This window comes from Hyperoodon ampullatus (genome assembly GCF_949752795.1).
Source record: "Hyperoodon ampullatus genome assembly, chromosome: 11".
Taxonomy (NCBI): Eukaryota; Metazoa; Chordata; class Mammalia; order Artiodactyla; family Ziphiidae; genus Hyperoodon; species Hyperoodon ampullatus.
This window is the reverse complement of record NC_136924.1, coordinates 2,381,587-2,406,821: the sequence shown is the minus strand read 5'-3', so window position 1 is coordinate 2,406,821 and position 25,235 is coordinate 2,381,587. Positions and strand designations below refer to the sequence as shown.

The 25,235-nt window shown below is 38.8% G+C and overlaps 1 protein-coding gene across 11 annotated transcripts in view; it reads left to right on the top strand.

The window, feature by feature from the left end:
* Positions 1-18,998: 18,998 nt before the first annotated feature.
* The window catches only part of KCNC2 (potassium voltage-gated channel subfamily C member 2), a gene marked incomplete at both ends in the record, with an annotated part of 199,844 nt that continues 193,607 nt past the window's right edge, over positions 18,999-25,235 (top strand). For all 11 annotated transcript variants that reach the window (XM_079715137.1, XM_079715136.1, XM_079715135.1 and 8 more), the window contains one exon: positions 18,999-19,679. In XM_079715137.1, coding sequence (XP_079571263.1) covers positions 18,999-19,679 — 681 coding nt within the window. The remainder of the gene's footprint in view (positions 19,680-25,235) is intronic.

Genomic DNA, 25,235 nt, shown 5'->3' with positions numbered 1-25,235 from the left:
TTTGAAGAGACAGAGAACGAGACATGGCAGAAATGTTGGAATTACCAGACCCTGAATTAATTAATTTATTTATTTATTTATTTTTGGCTGCACCACACTGCATGCGGAATACTTCCCCAACCAGGGATTGAACCTGTACCCCCTGCAGTGGAAGTGTGGAAGTGTAGAGTCGTTCTTTTTTTTTAAATTTAATTTATTTTTCATATAGCAGGTTCTTATTAGTTATCTATTTTATACATATACAATCCTAATCTCCCAGTTCATCCCACCACCAGCCGCTACCCCCAATGTGGAGTCTTAACCACTGGACCACCAGGAAAGTCCCAGACCCTGAATTGAAAATAACTATGGTGGGGAGACCTTCAAGACGGTGGACTAGTAAGACATGGAGATCATCTTCCTCCCCACAAATACATCAGAAACACATCTACATGTGGAACAACTCCTACAGAACACCTACTGAATGCTGACAGAAGACCTCAGACTTCCCAAAAGGCAAGAAACTCCTCACATACCTGGGTAGGGCAAAAGAAAAAACAGAGACAAAAGAATAGGGACGGGACCTGCACCAGTGGGAGGGAGCCGTGAAGGAGGAAAGGTTTCCACACACTAGGAAGCCCCTTCACTGGAGGAGATGGAAGGTGGCTGGGGTGAAGCTTTGGAGCCACAGAGGAGATAACAGCCACAGGGGTGCAGAGGGCAAAGCAGAAAAATTCCTGCACAGAGGACCAAAGAAACCTGGACAGCTACATGTAAAAGAATGAAATTAGAACACTGCCTAACACCATACACAAAAATAAACTCAAAATCGATTAAGGACCTAAATGTAAGATCAGACACTATAAAACTCTTAGAGGAAAACATAAGCCCAATGCTCTATGACATAAATCACAGCAAGATCCTTTTTGACCCACCTCCTAGAAAAAGGGAAATAAAAACAAAAATAAACAAATGGGACCTAATGAAACTTAAAAGTTTTGCACAGCAAATGAAACCATAAACAAGACAAAAAGACAATCCTCAGAATGGAAGAAAATATTTGCAAATGAAGCAGCTGACAAAGGATTAATCTCCAAAATATACAAGCAGCTCATGCAGCTCAATATCAAAAAAACAAACAACCCAATCCAAAAATGGGTAGAAGACCTAAATAGACATTTCTCCAAAGAAGATATACAGATCGCTAACAAACACATGAAAGGATGCTCAATATCACTAGTGTTTAGAGAAATGCAAATCAGAACTACAATGAGGTATCACCTCACACCAGTCAGAATGGTCATTATCAAGAAATCTACAAACAATAAATGCTGGGGAGGGTGTGGAGAAAAGGGGACCCTCTTGTCACTATGTCACCCTCAGTCACTATGGAGAACAGTATGGAGGTTCCTTAAAAAACTAAAAATCGAACTACCATATGACCCAGCAATCCCACTACTGGGCATATACCCTGAGAAAACCATAATTCAAAAAGAATCATGTACCACAATGTTCATTAAAGCTCTATTTACAATAGCCAGGACATGGAAGCAACCTCAGTGCCCATCAACAGATGAATGGATAAAGAAGATGTGGCACATATATACAATGGAATAGTACTCAGCCATAAAAAGAAACAAAACTGAGTTGTTTGTAGTGAGGTGGATGGACATAGAGTCTGTCATACTGAGTGAAGTAAGTCAGAAAGAGAAAAACAAATATCATATGCTAACACATATATATGGAATCTAAAAAAAAAGAAAAAAAAGGATCTGAAGAACCTAGGGGCAGGACAGGAATAAAGATGCAGACATAGAGAATGGACTTGAGGACATGGGGAGGGAGAAGGTAAACTGGGATGCAGTGAGAGTGGCATGGACATATATACACTACCAAATGTAAAATCGATCATTCTTGGGAAGCAGCCACATAGTACAGGGAGATCAGCTCTGTGCTTTGTGACCACCTAGAGGGGTGGGATAGGGAGGGTGGGAGGGAGACGTAAGAGGGAGGAGATATGGGGATATATGTATATGTATGGCTGATTCCGTTTGTTATAAAGCAGAAACTAACACACCATTGTAGAGCAATTATACTCCAAAAAAGATGTTAAAATAAAATAACATAACTGTGATTAACTATGCTAAGGGCTCTAATGAATGAATTAGAGAGCATGCAAGAACAGATGGGCAATGTAAGCAGAGATGGAAATCCTAATTAAGAACCAAAAAGAAATGCTAGAAATTAAGAACACTGTAATACAGTTGAGGAATGTTTTTAATGGGTTTATTAGTAGACTGGATATGGCTGAGGGAAGAATCTGTGAAGCAGAGAATATATCAATAGAATCCTCAAAAGTTGAAAAGCACAGAGAACAGTGACTGAAAGAAACAGAATAGAATATCCAAGGACTGTGGGACAACTACGAAAGGTATAACATATGCATAATGGGAACGCCAGAAGGAGAAGAAAGAGAGAAAAGAACAGAAGAAATATTTTAAACTATATTGACTGAAAATTTCCCCAAATTAAAGTCAGATACCAAACCACACATCCAGGAAGCTCAGATAACACCAAACAGGATTAATGCCAAAACCCCACTACACCTTAGCTTATCATTTTCAAATTGTAGAAAATCAAAGATAAAATAATCCTAAAAGAATGCCGAGGAAAGCAATACCTTATCTAGGAGAAACAAAGATGATTACATCTAACTTCTTCTCAGAAACCATGCAAGTAAGAAGAAAGTAGAGTAAAATATTTAAAGGGTTGAGTGAAAAAAGTCACCAGTCTAGAATTCTGTACCCTGTGAAATTATCCTTCAAAAGTGAAGGAGAAGTAAAAACTTTCTCAGATAAACAAAAATTGAAGGAATTTGTTGCCAGTAGACCAGTTTCACAAGTAATGTTAAAGAACGTTCTTTAGAGAGAAGGTAAATAATATAGGTCAGAAACTCAGATCTACATAAAGAAAGGAGTAATATTGAAGAAGGATAACTCAAGATAAAATAAAAACTTTTATTTTTTAATAGATCTAACAGATAGTTCAAAATAATAATAATAGCAACAGTGTATTCAATTATGTATGCTTACATATAGATTACATATAAATATATAAACACTTATGTATGCTTATATATAAGTGAACTGAACGACAGCTACATACTATATAGTTCTAACGATTCAACATTTTGGAAAAGGCAAAACTATGGAGACAATAAAAAGATCAGTGGTTATCAAGTGGGGTGATGGGGGAGATGATTAGGCACAGCACAGAGGATTTTAAAGGCAGTAAAATACTCTGTATGATATTATAATGATGGACGTATATCATACTTTGTTCCAAACCCATAGAGTTTGGACCAAGAGTGCAACACCAAGAGTGAAGCAAAAGGTACAGTATGGATTTTGTGTGTTTATAGTATGATAATGTAGGTTTATCCTTGGTAAAAATGTACCATTCTGGTAAAATGGTGTTGAAAATAGGGGAAGCTATGGATGTGTGGGACAGGGGTTATATGAGAAATCTCTGTACCTTCTCCTCAATTTTGTTGTAAACCTAAAACTGCTCTAAAAATAAGATCTCTTAAAAAAACAGCAATGAAAATAAATGAATTACAGCTACACTCAGCAACATGGGTGAATCTCACAAACATAATGTCCAAGAAAAGAAGCCAGATATGAAAGGATGCATATTGAATAATTCTCTCTATATAAAGTTCAAAATAATGATATATTTGGTGTTGGAAGCTGAGGTAATGATCGGCAAGGCACTGGAGGAATGTTTTTGATATGTTGGAAATTTTTCTTCCTTATTTACACGAGTGTTACAAACCTAAAAAGTTTTCTTGAAAATGGTCAAAGGTATTCCTAATACCTAACAATTAAAATAAAAAACTATTAACATATAAACTTGGTATATGTAGCTTTAAATGCATGCATGACTTTGACTCTTCAAAGTTAGATACATTACTAAAAAAGGAAATGTATGAATAACGTTAATTTTTTTTAGAGAATGGACTTGTGTACAAACTATTTTGTAAATAGTCTTGTAGTTCTGATAAAGTTGGTTTGTTTTCTGATATTTTCCAAATAATGCCTTGACAAATATATGAATCAACACAAGGTTATTCAAGGACAGACTGAACAATATCTACGTATGTTTAAGTCACTCTTTTCTATTAAACTTGTTAATCACAAAGGGCTTTATTTTGGCATATTAAGTTATCTGAAGACTTAAGACTTGTTCCCTATGAAGAACAATAATTAAAAATAACAAAGTATTTTTTTCCTGTTGGGTCCCTTCTTCTTGGAATCAATAATGACAAGTGATTTTAACACCTATGAAGGATGTCAACAGCAATACTTTACATTTGAATATGTTACACTTTTCAATGTTCTTTTATGTATGTGATTCATTTGATTTATTTTAAAAGAAATCCTGTAAGGTAGACAATATGGGTTTTTTAAAATCACCATTTAAAAAACTGAGGCTATTGAAGACCATCAAAGTTAAATTATATGTCTAATGAATAAAGACGTTTTTGCCATGAGTAGGCACTAGTAAAGCCAAGGCTAGAAACTTTAAAATTCTAGTCCAGTATTCTTTCAAGAATATTCTTTATTCTTTTAATAAAGTCATTTAACTTTAGGTAACTATTACATATGCTTGAAAAAGCATAGTTACTTGCCCAATTATTTCTCTTTTCCTCCAGGGATTTTAACATTCTTATTAGACCTTTTATAGTGTGCCATATATCTCCTATATTCTTCATTTTTTATTCCTTTTCCCTGGATGTGTTTCAGTCCTGATATTTTCTACTAATTGGCTGAACTTCCACTTCACTAATCATTTCATCAGCTGTGTCTAATATCCTGTTACACTCACGTAATAATTTCTTAATTCCAGTAACTATATATTTCATTTCTAGAATTTCTTATATTGTAACAACCAATATAATAAAGATTAATTCAGGCAAACATACATGAATGCTAAAACAAATAAAATGTTGGGAAAATGAATTTTCATGTGATCTCAAAGAATCATCCCACAGATTACTAATTACCACAGTCAAATGTATCTTTACCTGAAAAGATTTGGTGGTCACTTGATTACCAAATGACAACCTTAGCATCATCAATAGTAATATAATTGGTTATTGCATGTGTTCAGATATGATACAATAAAAATGTATGCTATATCATCTATTATTTCCAAAAACTGTAGTTGAATCTAATAATAAGAGAACAATCAGACAAATTCAGAATATGAGACATCCTGCAAGACAAATGGCCTGGCCTCTTTGAAAACAGATGAGAGGAGATTAAAGAGACCTAATGAACACATGCAAATGCGTAAACATTGACTAGATCCCAGAATGGGAAAAATTCAATATTGAAGGTTTATTAGACATTACTGAATTATTGTTAATTTTCTTAGATATTATGGACATATAAGAGAATGTCTTCATTTATAGGAAATACATATTGAAATATTCAGAGGTGAAATGTCAAGTCATCTACAGCTTATTTTCAATTGATTCAGCAATATACACACATATACACATACATATGTGTATATATTTGTATATATAATGTAAGTCCTTATACATATAAATGTAACTAAATATACATATTTAATGAACAAGTTAAATTCAGTGATAATAAAATAAATATAAGGTAATAAAACAATAAAGTATTTTCCTTCTATATCAATAGAGAGGATAAATTATGCTTCTTCACACAATTTACTAAGGCAGAAAATGTGAAATACATTTTAGGTAGCTTTTCTTAAAATATTGAAAAGAAAATATATGAAATCTAAAGGAATAACTGCTACATGTCTTGAAAATGTGAACAATCAGAACATTCACCAGCTATCCTAGATATTAGAAACAAAATCTTAACATTATATGTTAAGTGAGAACTGACACTTTTTTCCTGGAAGTAAAATGTTCAAGCCCTGTGGAGTCTCTTGTCTCTTCCAGGGTAGCATATGTGTAGTGGACATGTTGTAGTATCATTTGACAAATTATATTTCTGGCTGTCCTTTCTGGCCAGAGTTCCATCATTCCACTTTCATTGCAAGTATTTGTGCTCCAATAAAGTAATTTTATCTTCACAGGAAGAGAGTCAAGACTTTTATTTTGCTAGCCTGAGAATGAGGCTTCCGAGTACACTTTCTTAATGGATTATACAAAGTTACTAGCTTCACCTATGCTTTTTAGTCTAGCAATTGCACAGATATTTCTGTATTGCTTTTTTTCACTGTATAATAAATTCTAGTATGACTCCCATGAGGTAGATTCTGTGGAAACATTTTCCTTACTAAGAAAAAATGCATGTGAAATTAACTTATTTCTAAATCCTGGTGGAAGTGATGAAACTTGATGTTTAATGATGTTTCCTTGCGATTTAAAGTGCACATTTCTAAGACAGGGACAAGACTACAATTAAATTTCTACTTTCCTCTATTGCCTAGAGGGAGAGTTCATCCAAGTTGATCCAGGCATTGCTTTCTAATAATTTCTTTTGCATCTGCTATGACAACACAACACATTGTACTTTCTTATAACCACTGAAGTCAGAATTTTTCCCTGTATGTCTAATGTAATTTCCAAACTAGCAATTTCATTTGGTGTTCTATTGTTCAGATGAGAGATAGAGTTTAAGAAATAGTATTTGAATGAACAAAAATGCATAAGCATTTGTTTTATACTGGACATTTTCTCTATCCTTCATATATTATTGCTGTTGCTCAGGGTATGGGAGTAAAACAAAACAGGAAGATGGTAAGTGACACAGTTGATGGGAGGAAGGTTGAGGGGTTTTAGGGCTGCATATTCTGCTCTATCATCCCCACTTTTTTTTTTTTTTTTTTTTGCGGTACGCAGGCCTCTCACTGTTGTGGCCTCTCCCGTTGCGGAGCACAGGCTCCGGACGCGCAGGCTCAGCGGCCATGGCTCACGGGCCCAGCCGCTCCGAGGCATGTGGGATCTTCCCGGACCGGGGCACGAACCCGCGTCCCCTGCATTGGTAGGCGGACTCTCAACCACTGCGCCACCAGGGAAGCCCTCATCCCCACTTTTTAAAGCCTGGATTCTAACTTATTTCTTCTATTTATAATTACAACTTCCCTGCACCTATTAGGTGAAGGACAAGAAAAAAAGGGGTATATGATTAGACTGTGAATCACTTTGCTTTTCATAAAACCACAAAGATTCAAGGAGGGGGGAAAATGTCTGGAAAAAAATAAAGTCATAAGTAATTGCAGTATCTCACCGCCTGCAAAAGAGGGTTCTCTTTTTCCTTTTGACCTCTCCGCTGCACACCCTGCATCACATTAAGAAAAGTGACATGCTTCCCTGGATTCTGAGTGACTGATGCAGGAGGTAACTATGTCAAGACAGTTTCCATGTGATGATGAGTCTGAGCAGAGACTTGAATGACATAATGGGCAATCCAGGAAGAGATCCATAAAATAGCAATTCAGGCAAAGGAAACAGTAAATGAAATGGGCTCAAGATAGGAACTAGTTTTAGTATATTATGGAATAGAAATAAAACTACTAGGACTGGAGCTTAAGGTTAGGTTTGCAACATCACAGGAATCCTTATAGTTTCTACCATGATCTATTGGATTTATTGCTTTTGAAGCCCTGAGCTTCATTGTAAAGTGTATGACTACCCTGGGCTGCCGTACTGGAAAAATTACATGGAGACATCCCATGAAAAGACCCTGAGACTATGTAGATGGCAAACTCTCAGTCAGTCTCAGCAGATCCAGACCACAGTCATTTCAGTCTTCCCATCTGAGGCCTCAGATATCATGGAACAAGGATGAGCCATCCTTTGCCATGGTACCTGACCCACAAAACCATTAGAGGTAATAATAAGATGGCTCTGGTTTTAAGCCACAAAGTTTTGGAGTAGTTTGTGATGCAGCTCTAATCAGAAGAGAATTTGGTTCTGGAAGTGTAGCACTGCTGCCCAAAGCATTTTCCATTGGCTTTGGGACCCGGTGGTAGACCAAAGCTGAAAGGGTTTCAAGGAGACTGTTAGTGGAAGCTGGAAATAACCTTGAGGAAACCATTGGTGAGGGCTTGAAGGAAAGTGAGGAAAATGTTACTGGAGATTGCAGACAGAGGATTCTTGTTATGTAGTGGCAGAAAGTTTGACAGTACTGCTGCCTACGGTCACATGAGAAATAGAAAGGAAACCTAACGAACTCATAGATCTGGCAGGGGAGATTTTCAGGCAGAATGTACAAAGTGACAACTGGCTTCTTTTTGCTGCCTGTGATAAAATAGGAGAAGAGATGCACCAAAGAAGAAGCCTCTAAATTTTTGAGCAGAATTTAGAGAAATTACATGAACCAGAAATTGCTGGATTTGAAAGTAAAACTGTTTCTTTTCTCAGTCTTTCCCAGCAAAAGAATACCAAAGTAAGAAATCAAATTCAGATAGGGCTGTAAGATCCTTTGTTAAAATCCCCAAAAGATATAAGTTGGTATATCTCATAGATACTTTCAGTTAGACAAAAGCCATCTAAGGAATTTAAGGGTATGCCACATAGACATTCCCTGTTAAAACAATAGAACTCCTAAGACTGTGAAGGGTTTTGTATCCTAGCAGCCTCACAGGGAACTCAAGATTTAGATGGGCTTTGAGAAAAAATACATGAATGTATCTTTTGTTTAATGGAATAGATCCTAATTTGATGCACAAAGATTTAAAAAGAATTATATTAGATTGGACTAAAAGGGGCAGGGAAAGTTCAAAATGAAAAGAGGCTTTTGGACTCTAACCTGCTTCAGATAAGAAGCAGGCTGAGAAGCATCCTTATATTTTGGAAGATTTTCTCTTCTTATTTTTTGAATATAGATGACATATTAGAATAGGACATTAATTGAAAAATAGTGTCACTAAGTTAATTTTAAAATTAGAAGGACATTGATTATAAACTTCTGAATACCCATTAAAAACCTTTTACTTTGTAAACGTATTGTATATTATGGGTTTTGTAATTTTCCAAGGAAATAATACATTTAGAATTGTTAAGAAAAGGAAGCAGAGCTGAGAGCACTAGGATTACACTGTGAATGAGTAAGATTGAATCATCAGAAATCCAATGGGAAAAGAATCCAATATCTAAAATTCTCAGTTGTAGGAACTCAAACTCATAAAGAGCAATTTCCTCCACATGGCTTGCAACATTCAATAAAATTCAACACAAATATTATTGAAAAAGACAACCTTTGCAGGCAAAACACCTGGATTCAAGTGTTATTTCCTCCAATTACTAGAGGTTTGATTTCAGGCAATTTTAATAACCTTTTTATACCTACATGCCTTTACCTCTAAAATGGGGATAGTCATTAACTTTAAAATGGGAATAATCATAGTACATATACTAAAGGATTGTTGTGAGAATTAAACAGAGGAATAAACGTAAATCATTTAACCCAGAATCTGGAAGATGGTAGTTACACAATAATATAATTATAATCATCAAATGCAATATAGTCACCATTGCAGTTATTTCATCATCATCATCATCTTCATTATCTTCATCATTGATCATTGTAAAGCAGGCATTAACCTGGGCATTGGGGATATAATTGTAGCTAAGAAAGCCTTGATTTCAGCCCTTATAGTCTAGCATGGGAGATAAGCAATTAAACAAGTAATAGCAATTCTGACTTCTAAGTGTCCCGATAGAAAAAATAAAGCATGCTATATGCTCATGCATAGTACTGAATCCACAGAACACAACATATTTTAGAGGACTGAGGAAGCCTGTGAGGAGATAATAATGTTTAAACTGAGATCTGAAGGTTGAGTAGCAGTTAGACATGCGAGGAGAGATGGGAAGGTTCCAAGAAAAAAGAATGGTATCTGAGAATTATCCTGAGGTAGTTCAAAGAAGGAGAAAGTATCAGAAAGAAATGACCCAGGTGAGATGGACAGGGACATCTTAAGGAACTTGGGTTTATCCTAGGTGCAAGAAATAGCCATTGGTAAGTAATAAAATAGGGCAGGGCATCATGAGTGTCTTTATTCTCTGAAAGACCATTTTGACTGCAATAAGCAGAATAGATTTTTTTTTTTTTTTGGTATCAATACTGAGGGCAGAGAGCTCTGTTAGGGAGCTGTGGATATTATGCAGATAACACATGTTGACTGCCTGGACAGTTAAGAATGGAAGGAAGTGAGCAGACATGAAAGCTGCTTAGGAGAAAGAATTTTTTGAACATGGTGACAGAGTTGATCTTGGATGTGAGATAGAAAGGAATTGAGTCATGAATGTTTATTTTCCAAGTTTTTAGCTTGAGCATATCAATACCACTCAGATTTCAGGAGGAAGTTGGAAAAGCCGAATTGGGGATTGAAGATAATGGATGATGAGTTTAGTTCTAGGTTTTCTGTTTGCAAGGCCTTTGGCACAATTTTTTATTTTTATTTTTAGTTATTGTCCTCAACTATGCTTTCTAAGTTGGTTCTACTGCCTAATACTTTTTTTTTTTGTCATTGCCTAAAAGGGGACAAAATCATTGAAATGACTACTAGTAAAAGCAGAAAGTATTGCCTTTAGGGTTAGGGAGGAGTATGTATTGTGAGTATTCTCTTGGTTTAATATTTCATTAATAAATGTGTCACCCATCACAGTAATGAAATGAAATCAACTAAAGATGCTCTTAAATCTATTTAACTAAATGTCCAAATTTAATTATGGCAATAAAAAAAGATTCAGGACATTCAGAGAATATTGGACTTTTAAAGACTATATATCATACTATGGAGTTAAAATTGATGTGTGTTTTTTTTTTTTCTTGACAGAAATTTGAAAAGTGTTTTATATCTCTTGGAAACAATTAACTGTGTGTTTCAGTATGGGGCTTAACGTTTTATCTGAGAGGTTATTTTGTCATGCTAATTCATATGGAGTTTTAAACTATTTTTCACCTGTGTTCCCAAAATTGCATGATATTCTATGCTATCCCATAGTTCCATTTCTTTTTAAAAAAAATAAAAATAAATTGTAAAGCAGGTTTCCATGCTCTGGTTAAAGAAGAATTTCAATAATATTTGTCTCTGTCTGGTTCCCTTTTAGAACTGCTCCTTTGCCCTGATATTATTTTTACTTCACTCAATTCTGTTTGAAACCTGCATATGGTAGCTTTTCAGAAGCCTGCTTTTCTACCCGTCTAGCTCTATTTCTAAATAATGAAGCTAAAATGGCGTGCTTATATTTGCTTTAGTCTTATTGCAAGTCTCTTTCAGCTTTCCTCATTCTTTGAGCTCATACTTTTATTTCCTGGGGAAACCCACCAGACTATTTCCGACCTTTTGCAAAACAATATTTGTGATTCATGGTTTCCATTCTTCTCCTCTTGTATTAAATAAATCCAAACAAAGTCCTTCTTAAAAATCTACTTTGATTTCTGCTTTTTTTTCATATGCTGTTTATTAAACAGAAGGAAGAGATACAGCTCTGAGATATTGTGATAATGGGTTTTCAATTCACTAAACAATTGGTATACTTCAAATTTGGTATTTATTTTTTGTTATGTCTATTTTCTTCTCTTTCCTATTCAAATCATGGTTCTACATATATTCAAATCACGGCTCTACTATTTATTCTCTGACTAGGACACAAGCATTGAGATTAAATGCCTGTGTGTTTGAAAGTTACCATCTGTGTCTTATTAGTCATGTGATACTGGGCAAGTTATTTTAAAATTACAGAATCTCGGTCTCCTTATCAGTAAAATGCTGGTAAAATCATAGGTTGAGGATCAAATGAGTTACATCTAAAGCTCTCGGCCTTTTATTTTGCTCTTAAGTACTTAAAAATGTTTTGACTACTGCAGTTGCTAATAATTCTCTTTCCTTAATCACTCTGACAATCCGTGGCCTAATGTGAAGAAAATAAGTGTTTCCACACTTGCTTCTTAGACTTACTGTAATACTAATAAAATAATACATATATATATCTATAGTTTGTCCTTAATAAATGTTAGTTCCCTTCCTGCTCCACTCCTCTCTAATATATTCTGCAGATGCAATGTTCAGCTAATTTCTTGTTACATATTTATAAACATTCACTTCCATACAGCTTCCTATGGACATTTCATAAAGTGTAGGATGCTTTTTAAAAACACAGATTTCCAACTGCAGAAACTGGTGCAGACCAAACCAACTGAATCAAAATCTCAGGGTGGAGACTTGCATTTTGAAAGGCTTCTTAGGGGAGTCTGATGCACTTTAAAGCATAGAACTCTCCAGCCTGGGGAGAGGGAGAACATGTAAAGAGAGGGAATCTATAAATGTATACAACGTAGTAGAGTAAGTCATACAGATATGAAATAATTAGCAGGAGAAGGCAGGAAAGTACTAAAAGTACAGATTATAAAATTTTAATGAAATATCTTATCTAGCATCCATGACCTATTTTTTTTTTTTTTTTTTTTTTTTGCGGTACGCGGGCCTCTCACTGCTGTGGCCTCTCCCGTTGCGGAGCACAGGCTCCGGACGCGCAGGCTCAGCGGCCATGGCTCACGGGCCCAGCCGCTCCGCGGCATGTGGGATCTTCCCGGACCGGGGCACGAACCCGTGTCCCCTGCATCGGCAGGCGGACTCTCAACCACTGCGCCACCAGGGAAGCCCATCCATGACCTATTGAGGAACAAGGACAATAGGAAGTAAAGTGCACTTTATTGGTATCTGCCAATAATTTAACCCTTAGTAGTAAAACAGTCAGTTACTCTAGGAGAAACTACTGCATATTGACCCATTTGTAAGTTAAAATGACATCAAGTAGTGCAGCCTGAATAACGGGCTGTTCCATTTACCAAAGCTTACCTATCTATCTATCTATCTATCATCTATTTAAATGAATGGTTGGCACAGAGGACTATGACCCAGAATTTTTCATAACAAGAAGGCTATTTTCAACTCTTGCTTTTAATGCTCATCAGTCAACATGATCCTATATTAGTGGGAAATTTTTCTCATCCTTCAATCTAAATACCTTTTCTTAGCACTCTTGCACATTAATTTTATAAGCATACAGTAAGCTCAAATTGGCTAAATGTCTATGTTGTTATGCTGAGTATTTATGCAGAGCCTCTGGCTCTTGATAACCAATGCAAATATGTATTTCTTACAAATTAAACGACCAAGTTGTAAAACTAGTAATCCATGAATTCTTTGTATTTAGGTCTATCTTATCATAATTGTCACAAGTAACTATGTTGGATAGTAAAAAAAAAAAGTGTATTGCATAAACTAAGTCACCAAAAGATGGTTAATACATATATTTTTAAATTAAAATAATTTGTTAAGAATACAGACATATTGTAAGGATTCTAGAGTTTTGGTTTCATTACATCTTTATGGACTCTTCAGTATTTGAGCTAGTTTTGACCTCTCAGCAAGGCAGTGTGCTATAACAGATAAGAGTTAGGATTTGCCATCAGAAAATATGGGTTATGGTCCTGCTTCTGCCAATTAGTAACTATGTGATTTGGGGGTGAGACTTCTTCCTTATTTGACAGTGAAAGTTACTATTCATAGATCCTTAAAATATGCCAGAAACTTTTTAAGTGTTTTATTGGCCTTATGCCATTTAATTCCCATAGTAACTATACTGTCATCTTCCTCATTCTATAGAAGAGAAAATTGAGGCTCAAGGAGATGGGTAATTTTCTCTAGGTCAGACATCTAGGGAGCGACACTCAGAAGATAAACTCCATTTTATCTGTCTCCAAGGCCTGTGGAATTAACCACCATAAAATATTACCTCTCAAAAAGTTATAGTTTAAGAAAATATGTATCATATATTGTTAGGTTTTTTAGAATTCACAATACATGATATAAATGTTAGTTATTGTTAAGAGGTCAGGTAAGTAGGCTCATTTTTTACTTTTCAGATGAAGGGACCTTAGAGGATGAATCAGCTTGTATAACAAACCATTCCAAAACTTAATAGTCTCTACATAGTCTTTTCTTTAGTTCTTGATTCTGTGGGTCAGTGCATCTGGGCTTGGTTCAGCTGGACAGCTCTTCTGGACACATGCATAAGGGCAAGGCAGTTCTACTTCTGGAGATTAGCTGGGTATCCTCCAGGGGCAGAGATGAGAAGTTTTAGCTGTTGGTGCAGGGTGCTTTATATATGTTAGGGGTTTATTTCTTTTAAATCCTTATTGTATTATGTTCTCTTACTTGTTTTCTAGTACTATTTTTCTTTCTACCAAAGAGGTGTGTGTGTGTGTGTGTGTGTGTGTGTGTGTGGCCGGGGGGGGGATGGTTTATATGTCTCTCACCATCAAGCAGGCCAGCTAAGGCTTGTTCTCGTAGCACTAGGGTAGGGTTCCAAGGAAGAGAGAGAGCAGAAGAACACAAGACCTTCTGAAGCCAAGGCTTTGAACTGGGACAAAATCACTTGCACTTTTTCTATTGGCCAAAGCAAGTTACAAAGCCTGTATAGATTCAAGGGCTGGAGAAACAGACTTAATGGGAGAAGATGCAAAATCACATTACAAAGGGGCATACCTAAAGGAGGGGATGGGAACTTCTGGCCATCTTAAAAGTTTACTGCAGAGAAATCTTGCTTATGAATATGTTGCTTTCTGAAGGTGAATAATATTTAACTAATCATTATACTTGACTTTAAAAGAGTTAATTTGTTAAAGTGTTAAAATTTGACAAGTATGTCATTCTGACAGTCACAATGTGGCTTTATGAAATCAATCCACATCTCTGGTGGTGATGTAGCACAGTTTCTGTAGCCTTCTGTGATGCTGACTCAAGGATATAAAGGAAGCAGTATTTCAATTGCTTCTCTGCAAGAGGTAATGTCCATACACTCTTTTAAATCCTTGCTCTACACAGACCAACAAAGGAAACCACAACTGTTTTTTCCTTCTCAGTTTTCCATTGCCATCTTTCAAAGGTTTGCTTCCCCGCCATCCAACATGCTTTTATGTGTGTTTTACAGCAGGATCAGTGGAGTTAGTTAGCTGGAGGGGTTTTCTGTTCTCTCCTGTCTTATATAATGAAGCCTGGGTATTTGTCTTAGGATCTTCCCCTCTTATAATGACCAGAAAAAAACATGTGAGACTGTTATTTCATTCATTGTTTCATTGATCAATTCTCCATTGATACGGACATCTCATCCTCGTACCTTCCCACATACTTATTTCCAAAGTTATCCAAAATCTTCTCTAATTTCACATCTATTTCTTTATGAATCACAAGAAAATTCTGAATTCTTCTAAAAGATGATCCTTTTGCCAATGTGATTATTTCCAGAGAGCTTATATAACCTCAGGCTCAACTTGATTCATTAGATCTTTGTTTTCTCCTTTCCCCCCATGAGTCCTTTGCATCATTTTTCACTTTTCTTTTGGTTTCTATATAGAGCCTTTCTAATACAAACTTAACATTATCAAGCTAAAAGCTTTCATTATTGATTCCTGCCATCTGTAGGAGTTATCTTTCTGGAAGTCTTGTAATTTAGTGTAAATATTTCCTCCATTTAAATTAACAGGAGTAATTTATGTAAAGCGTTTTGCACATAGTAAGCCCTCACTAAATGCTATCTATAATTATAAATGCTGCTGCTACTACACTTACTATTACTAATTTATTTTAAAGCAAACCATATGCCTTTTTCTCCCTATTGAATTTACATAAGCTATATAAGGAACTATCTAGACAATATGAGAATGCATGTTAGAATCTGAACATAATTTTTCTTTGTAAATTTTCTGGCAATGGAATTTACTATCACTGTTACTTTTAGAAATGCCTCAGTGACTGTGCAAAACTAGAATCATTCCCTCAGTATTTAAGCTTTACATTTTTTTTGCATGTTAGTAAAATTTATATTTTCACAAGGCTAGGTAGGTTATTATTACACATTTACTGTCATATTGTTAGTAAATTTCTTATAAATGTACACTTACCATATTTTCTTGCATTAGTTTCCTAGACATTAGTGGCCTTCCAAAGACCTTTTAGTTCTTCACTTTGTTTAGTTATTTACTGTCATAACAGGTAGGAGTTTTCTTTAGTGAATTGTTCATATTTAATTGCCTGCCTTGCCGCCCTGTATATTGCTAAAACTTTTTCGTTAGTAACTCATAACTCTTGCTCTTTCCATAATGTCAATATCAGTATCTGTTTTTCAAAGAGACTTCCTCCTACATGAAACCTGGTGTTTTACCTACTCCATGGACTTCAAGTTCAAGCCTATCAATCTATCTCCATGGACTATGGTCTCTCTCTTCCTTCCTTCCTTTCTTTTCTTTCTAGAAATACACACACAGACACAGAAACACATAATCCATTGGTGGTAAGGTCTGATATGGGTTGCTCTGTGTCTCAGCCTTCCCCTCAAACCTCCCCTCCCCGCAAAGAGAGATGTGGGAGTCCTAACCTCCAGTACCTCAGAATGTCACCTTATTTGGAGATAGGGTCTTTACAGAGGTGTCAAGTTAAAATGAAATTATTAAGGTGGCACCTAATCCAATATGACTAGTGTTTGTATATAAAGGAGAAATTTGTTCACAGAGACAGGCATGCATAAAGGGAAAATGATGTAAAGAGACACAGAGAGAAGATGGCCATCTATAAGCCAAGGAGAAAGGCCTTGAAGAAGTCCATTTCTCACAGCCCTCAGAAGGAACCAACGCTGACAACACCTTAATCTGGAACTTCTAGCTTCCAGAACTGTGAGATAATAAGTTTCTGCTGTTTAAACAATCCAGTTTGTGGTGCTTTGTTATGACAGCCCTAGCAAACTAATACAAGATGCAATAAAAATTTGAGAAAGGGAGAAATTGGCTAAAGAGATCATTGCTTCGTTACTTGGATATCTGTAGCTTGTCTTTTTAGCTTCTGATAAACCTGAATTTTTACTTGCTAGAGCATATGTTCCTGGAATAAACTTTTAAAACTTGTTTTGTTTTATATAACCATGATGTGGTGACTGGAGACCTACATTTCACTGAAAAGAGCAAGCCAGAGCCATGGATAAGATGCGAGAAAACGGACACACTTGTCACCTGTAAGTACAGCTCTCTCCCTTCAGCTGCCATTAAGAAAAAAAAAATGCAATTTGTCTTAGATTTTCTCTCTCACTTGTTGGGAGGGGTGCGGCAGCGGGAAGAGAAAGGGTGTAGACAGTGGGGTGTAAATAAGGCAGACAGACGCTCCAGAGAGGGTGGGAATAGAGCTTCACTGAAGAAAAATAGAGGAACCTGGTTGGTACAACAGAGCTTCCCCAGGTCCACCCACCACCCACCACCCACCGTTCCTCGAGCTCTGGGCTTTGGCGGCGGGGGCTGAAGGCGAGCGGCGGGGAAGGGACAGCTCCAGGAGCGGCTGCTTAGCGGGGAGAAGCGAGACCTGCAGGTCCAAGTCGGAGCCGGGTGGCCTCACCTTCGAGTGGGTGAGCTCTCCGGCCCTCGGGTCAGCTCCGCGGCAGCCAAGGCCGGCCGCTCTGCCGGCTCCCGGCGGGGTCGCGGAGCGTCGGCTGGACCCGCCCCGAGCTCCATGGTCCGCCCGGCCCCGCGCGATGGTGACTCTGGGCGCCGAGGTCGGCGCGGAGCGAGCCCACAGCAGCTCGCACAATGAGGGCGGGTGGCGCGGCGCGCGGCCGGCGGGGGCTGTCTCCGCGAGCCCAGCGCCACGGGAAGCGGCCCAGCCACCTGAACCCGAAAAACGCCAACAAGTAGTTTCTCGTTGGAGAAGGGCGGCTCGGCTGGGTGTCGGGACTCCGTCCGGCTGCCCCGAGCACCTCGTCCACTCGGACACCATAGCAGAACCACTTTTCTCTCGGTCTCGTTAAGGTACCTATAGAGGCGGGAGGGCAAGGGGCTGATTTGCCGGGAAGGGCGTGCCGACCCTGCAAGGCAGGCATCCCCGCTCCGTTCCGCAGTAGGACTGCAGAGGTGAAGCCCAGGGGAGAGGTGGCTGGGAGGTCGGAAACGGGGACACTGTCAGCCAGGACTCCCAGCTCGGGGATGCAGGGGGTGTGCCTCCAGCAGCTTTTCCCCGGGCCGCGCTCCTCCTAGAAAGCACCCCTCCGCCCGCAAGACGTTTGTTGTTCTTGGGAAAGGGGGATGGGGTGGGGTGCGCTGATCACTTCTGCTCCCCCAAATGGACCCTAGTCAGGCGTTTCCTTTCCCAAGTAATAATAATTTCAACAATAGCAGTAATGTGAAAAGGAAATTGGATCAGGAAATTGGGGAGAGGTCTCCTTGGTGAAAGGCACCGGCAGGGACTTTTTTTTGCTCTGACTTCCGCGTTCAGTCTATTTGCCTGGCCCGGGAAGCGGAGTAGAGGTCGCGCAAGGGGCGCTCCCCGCGAGCCAGGCAACAGCGGGCTGTCCAGAGTTCACCGAGAGGACGCGTTTAGTGGGGGCTCGCCGCCCAGTCTGGGGGTCTCTCACCCAACACTGCCAAGTTGCCTGGGCAGAGAAAACTCCCTGCCTAAGGGAACAGCCTCCCGGAGAGGGTAGGAGGGAGAGGGTCTCGGAATATGAGGGAGGAAAGGGACGGGGCACGGGGCGAGGGCGGGGGTGGGGAGAGGGGGAGGGGAGGACTTAGGAGGGAAAGGTAAGGGGTTTGGGGGGAGGCGGGGGAGAGTTAGGGGCTGGGCACAGGTGAGACTCGAGAGAGGGCAGAGAGGGTGAAGGGGGAAAAGCCGAAGGAGGCAGAGCAGAGGGAGAAAGGTGTGCGGGTGAAAGGTGTCAGGGAAGGTCAAGGAAGATTCTGCCTGCTATCTCCTCAGTTCTCTAGAAGCCTGGGAAAGGTACGGTGCTTGAGGCGGGGACAGGGCTGGGCGCCAAACTCATCCTGGGAGGGCCCTTTGCCCCTCGCCTTTCTGTCAACCCTGCATCTTGGGACTCTCGGGCTGGGAGTGGGGGTGGGAGTCACAGCGCGGCTCCGCCGGCCGAGATCTTTAACTTGGTGCTGTGTTCGCCTCCCCCCAGTCATGTCTAAGGCACAGAGATGGGCAAGATCGAGAACAACGAGCGGGTGATCCTCAATGTCGGGGGCACCCGGCACGAAACCTACCGCAGCACCCTCAAGACCCTGCCCGGGACGCGCCTGGCCCTTCTCGCCGCCTCCGAGCCCCAGGGCGACTGCCTGAAGGCGGCGGGCGACACGCTGCAGCCTTCGCCCCCTCCTCTCTCGCCGCCGCCGCGACCGCCCCTGCTGTCCCCCGGGCCGGGCGGCTGCTTCGAGGGCGGCGCGGGCAACTGCAGCGTCCGCGGCGGCGGCGACCACCCCCGGGGCAGCCGCGAGTTCTTCTTCGACCGGCACCCGGGCGTCTTCGCCTACGTGCTCAACTACTACCGCACCGGCAAGCTGCACTGCCCCGCCGACGTGTGCGGGCCGCTGTTCGAGGAGGAGCTGGCCTTCTGGGGCATCGACGAGACCGACGTGGAGCCCTGCTGCTGGATGACTTACCGGCAGCACCGCGACGCCGAGGAGGCGCTCGACATCTTCGAGGCCCCCGACCTCATCGGCGGCGACCCTGGCGACGACGAGGACCTGGCGGCCAAGAGGCTGGGCATCGAGGACGCCGCGGGCCTGGGGGGCCCCGACGGCAAGTCCGGCCGCTGGAGGAGGCTGCAGCCCCGCATGTGGGCCCTCTTTGAGGACCCCTACTCGTCCAGAGCCGCCAGGGTAAGGCCAGAGTCGCCCCCTTCCCTGCGGCGCCAACTTCTCCCAACTCCTTCCGCAACTTCCGGTTCTTTTCCGCCGAGGCCTCTGGGATGGGGGCAGGGGGAGAAGAGAGCAGGGTTCCCCAAGCAGGAGACGAGGGGCCCCTCCCGTGCGGGGTAAACTCAGGGACCCCGGCCCCGACCCTCCCTGCTCCCGCCCCCCGCCCCCCAGCACCCCCCTCCTCTCCTCCTCAACTGCAACTGAGATTTACGTCAGCAGATGGGACCGAAAGGGCAAATGTCGGCTACTCTGGGCGAGTCTGTCTGGACCCTTGTTCTGAAACCGCTGTCACACTTCCTGTTGAGTTTCTTTTTCTAACTCTTGTTCCAACGTTTTCTTTAGCTCGGATGGCCCTTCAGGCCTTCTGGTCATCACTATTGGACCTTTCCAGTGAGACCTGACACTGCTGCACACCTGACTCCCCCAGAGCAGTGGCTCCAATTAGGGATCTAATCTGAGGACAGTAGAGGAGAAATGAAATATATGTCCGTGGTTGGGCCGGGAGAGGGTGTGCCAGGAGGTTCATTTTGTGAAAATCTGCCGAATGTTGTTTCCGCCTGTCTCCTTCCAAGAGAGAGCGGTGCTGGGTTTGCTTGTCCCCGTGAGTTGACGGGATAGCCCACCTGCACAGTGAATTTTGGAGTCTGATGCATTTCCCCTTGTGCTGTATCTGTGTTTTCTACAGGTTGAACGCCAATTTGTCACTTTGGTGATCCTGGTTTAGTGGGAGTCTCTAAATTAAAGACTGGGTAATTTAGATTGTAGGCAACTTTATTATACTCTATAGATTGTGATCCCATCCTCAATTTTTCTTTTCAGTTTTTAGCTTGAGTGACAGTTTAAATTTAGTCCTTGATACCCGCGATTAATTCTTCAAAATCCCAATGAAGAGATTATAAAAGTAACTAATAACGGTTTCTCTAGTTTTAAAGGAAAGAAAAGAAATATAAATAACCCAAAATTATACAGTATGTGAATGGTTTTTAATTATATGTGAGAACGGGGTACTGTATTTAGTTAAATCTTTCTAACTGCGTGTGTCTGGTTTGCTTCTGACACCCAGAAAAGATTCCCCTTGGGCAGAATGGGAATTCTCCCAGCTTAACTTTGGCTCCATCCTCATTATTGTGTTCCCCTGAATGTCAGAGGTCTCTGCATCTGAGATGTTGTGCAGCTGATAACATGTCAGAAGATGTGCTTCTGATACCGCTGTAGAAGTCTGAGGATATGTTTTGTTTTCAATTTGAAATAGAATATCAAAGAGACAATTTAAAGCATTGCTACTTTATGGGATCTGGTACTTAAATGCATACATAAATTCTAGTAAGTCCATGTTCTCATATTTGAATGTAGAATTACTAACTTCAACTCTGAAATCTTCCTTTTAAGACCATTCTATAAATTCAGCAAGAGTTGGCATTCAGGGGGAAAAAAGTGCATATTTATTTATTTAAGTTAAATCATAGACTCATGACCCTTACCTCTGTTGTTTTGGATTCCAGCTGAGTGCTACTGTGCTCCTTCCACTTGGCAGCTAACAAGATAATCTGCATTTGTTTTCAGACTCATCCTATAATTTTCTTATTTTATGTGGTATAAAAAAAGACAGGAAGTTTTATTATCTTTCCTCATAATAATAGAATACATTTTATTGTAGACCGGGTTGCACAGCAAAAACTTTAAGATGTTCAGTTTTTATTATTGCTATGGTAATTGGTTCTATTGATTATTGGTCAATGGTTAGACCATTAAACTGAAAAGAGTTTTTTAAAAATCTTACTAAGATTTCATTGTAGTAATATTAAGGATTTGACCTGCATCCCTTTTAGGTGAGGAAAAGAACACAGATAGATTAGAGATTAATACAAGGTCAAAGAGCCATTAGAAGCAGAATCAGCTGAGAATCATAGACCTGGAAAATTCCTTTGAGGTCACCTCGTGAGGACCCTGTATTTTGTAGATGAGGAAAATGAAGACTGCAGATACTAAGTGAGGGCCAAGGTCATACAGCGAGTTATTAACAGAGCCAAAATTATGCTGGAGGTCTCATGACATCCCCCCCAGGCCCTTTCCACCACAACCACTGATTATAACTGACTGTCTGGCTTGTGAAATCTCTGCAGATAGTGTTGCTCTTGAGATTTAATGCAGCATAGGACAGTCACTAGAATTCTAACTTTGAAAGGTCATCTATGACATATGTGTATATATATATATATATATATATATTCCAGGTCTTTGGCTGTACCACCCAACATTAGAGTGCAAATATGGGATTCCAGTTTTCTTAAAATGAACGCTGTTTTAACTTTCCATTTTTATTGACCAGTTGATATGTAATGTTTTCCTTTTTGTTCAGATTGGCTAACATTTGTGGGACTTGTCTTCAAGAAAATCCCTTTTCAAATTATTAGGGGTTGCCTGAAGAATACTCAGAAGTAACCATTCTATTTAAATGTGATTTAATATTTTTATACGGACACTTTTAGTTCAGATGATTGACAGACAATGTTATCTGACTAATTTGATAAATAGAATTACATTGGGAGGTCACTGGATGAAATTATATTTTTCATGGACATGATTCTAGGAGACATAAAATCAGTTATCAAGTGGTTTGTTTCAGCTGTGGTCTTACTGCCACAAGTCTCATTTGTAATAGAAGTATTTAACTTTTATAAGCCCTCTTACTTTTCATTTTACATTAATTCATCTTTTATTGATATACTTGAGATGAACAATTTTAACTGTCCAAATTCTATTCTCAATTTGTTATACCTGTTTCAACATTGTCCTTATCCTTTCCCAACATTGAGGAGATTGGCTCAATTATATAATAGACGTGTTTAATTTCTAACTTTTATGATCTAAAGTGGCAGACTGAAACAAGAGTGATAGGAACTGGATAATTAATTGAATTCTACAACATTGTATTTTTGCCTTTTGTTTTGGTTGGCATTTCCCCTCCTCTATTACTTTTAATTTATGATGTAAATACCTATTTGAGAGGTCTAAATTGTTCAGGTTAACTTGGTAAATAAGTTTATACTTTTCATTTATGAATTATATCCTTAAGAATAGTATTCCAAAATAGAAATTTATAAAAACTTAAATATAAGTTGTCATGGAAACCTGTTGTTCAGAAAATGAGATCAGGAAAGAAAAGGTGAGACTATTCCGTTGATGCCATGGAGTGATATTTACAAATGGTAAAAAGCAAGGAGGCATAGATGTTTTTGTAAAAACGTTCTGCATTGTGTATTTCCAATTTAATGTCTAAGTTTTAGAAGGAAATGAAGCTTGTATGCGCTTTCCTGTGAAGGCATATAATAGTAAGTGAACAGGCACCAGGCAGAAATTCTTTAATAGAACTTCTAGATTTTTTAGAAGTTTGAAAAATAATATAAGCGCAAAATTTCCCAATATTACAGAGCTAAGAGTGGTTATATTAGATCTCCCTCTTCTTTTCACTTATTTTTTGGGGGAAGGAGGGAAAGTGATTGAATTAGGTTCTGGTCTAGAGTGTGGCCCTTCCTTGGCAGCATGTATATCTTTGATTACCTGATAGACCTTTTTAAAAATTTTTTTTTTACTCTCAAAGAGAATTTTAGAAAAGAAAAACAAAACAAAACAAAAAAACTGCCATAGAACCATATTTAAGATGTTGGCTTTTTGGTGTGGGTCTGGATCACTTCGTATATGTTCTCCAGACCTTTATCCATATACCACTATATGCAGATAATCCTGAACTACACTTGGATTATGATAGTGAATCCACCATTTTTATAATCTTGAAAATATACTTTATTAGTATTTTAAATTGTTTTATTTGCACAGCATTACTAAAATATACTCCTTAAAACTGTTAAAATTTAAACTTAAATATCTAGAATTGGATTCAAAATTGCAAATATGTAATTTACATTTTATGGGCCATTTTTTCCTCTACCTCAAGGCACAAAACAAAACAGGAAAGAAATTATCTAAGTAGCTATTTGCTAGCTTTAAGTGTAACATTTAATTTAAAAAAATTATAATAAGGCAAAGACAATTTGAGTCATATATTAAGATTAAAGAAAGAAAATGTATTAATTCTTGTTTTGTGAGCCTTGCTCCAGTTAAAAGAATTAATGGTCAAATATAGCTTGTTTATAAAATATTGTTCTTAATTATTAAAATTTTAGAGTGTTTATTTAATCAGTGAATACTGATTATGCAGTCACTGTACCAGAAACTGTGTAAGCTACTGGGAATGCATGAGAAGATATAGTGCTTTGCCCTCAATAAGCTCACCACTCTATTTATAATAAGATATTTCCTAAAACATTATCTATTCAATGAAAAATGCAACAAAATAACAACAAACAAAATTCCAGAAATATTATAGATGTTTTCCTCAAAAAATATCTCACATTGAAATATTGCCTAGATGTGCAGGAAAATATTCCATCTAGAAATGATGGTCTCAGGAACTCCCTGGTGGTCCACTGCTTAAGATACCCATGCTTTCACTGCAGAGGGCCTGGGGTTCAATCCCTGGTTGGGGAACTAACATCCCACAAGCTGCAGGGCGTGGCCAAAAAAAAAAAAAAAAAGAAATGATGGTCTTAAGGTATTGTTAGTCTTTATTTTATTATGTGAAAATGTTAGGCTTTTTCAATCTTGATTTTTCTGTTTTTCAAAGTGATTTATACACTGTCTTTCTGCAGCATTATTGAAGAATATGGTAAACGATGTACATATACCAAACAACTGAATTATTTGCAGTGTGGTCGAGTATCTTCATCCCTTCCATTTTAATTACAAGTTATGACCAACCACATGACAATGCAAATCCAAACTTCAGGCCCCTAAAAAGAGTCTGGTGTAATAGTCTGGTGCGTTTGCATTTGCTGTATAAGCATCTAAGTGTCCTTTGTCCTTTTCCAGGCCACTAATTGTATAGTTCACAAATTAATTTTATTCTTATATTCCGAGTATTGGATAAGATCAGAGAGTGCCTCATTCAACATATAATTTAAAAAAAACAGGTAACTCTAATAGAATTGTATTTTCAATAGTGTATTTGATCACAAACTAGGTGATCTGATCCATTGCTGGGGCATTAGGCATGCCAAAGGTGAATAGCTGGACAGATTAGGTATGACTTTTTTCTGTTATATTTTCCCAAGAGCTCATCTGTAGAACTGAGTTGACAATACTAAATGAGAGTCAAGGAAATTTTTCTTCTCTGTCAAGAAGCTTATTTTCAAAGCAACTGAAAACAAGGAAATGTGTAGGTTTATAAAGAAATGCAGGTCAACCTTTCCCATTAGAAATATGTATCATTACTATTTATTTTTACTACTGCAAATAAAGTAAATGCAGTTTTCAGATCTCATATATTTTTCAAATTCTGAGTCATTTATCCTTTTTATTATGGCAACCTTTAAAGTATATCTAAATGAAATAGTAAAGGACACTAAAGGACTGATAAAATATAAAAACAGATCTCCATAAGGAAGTATAGAGTGGCAA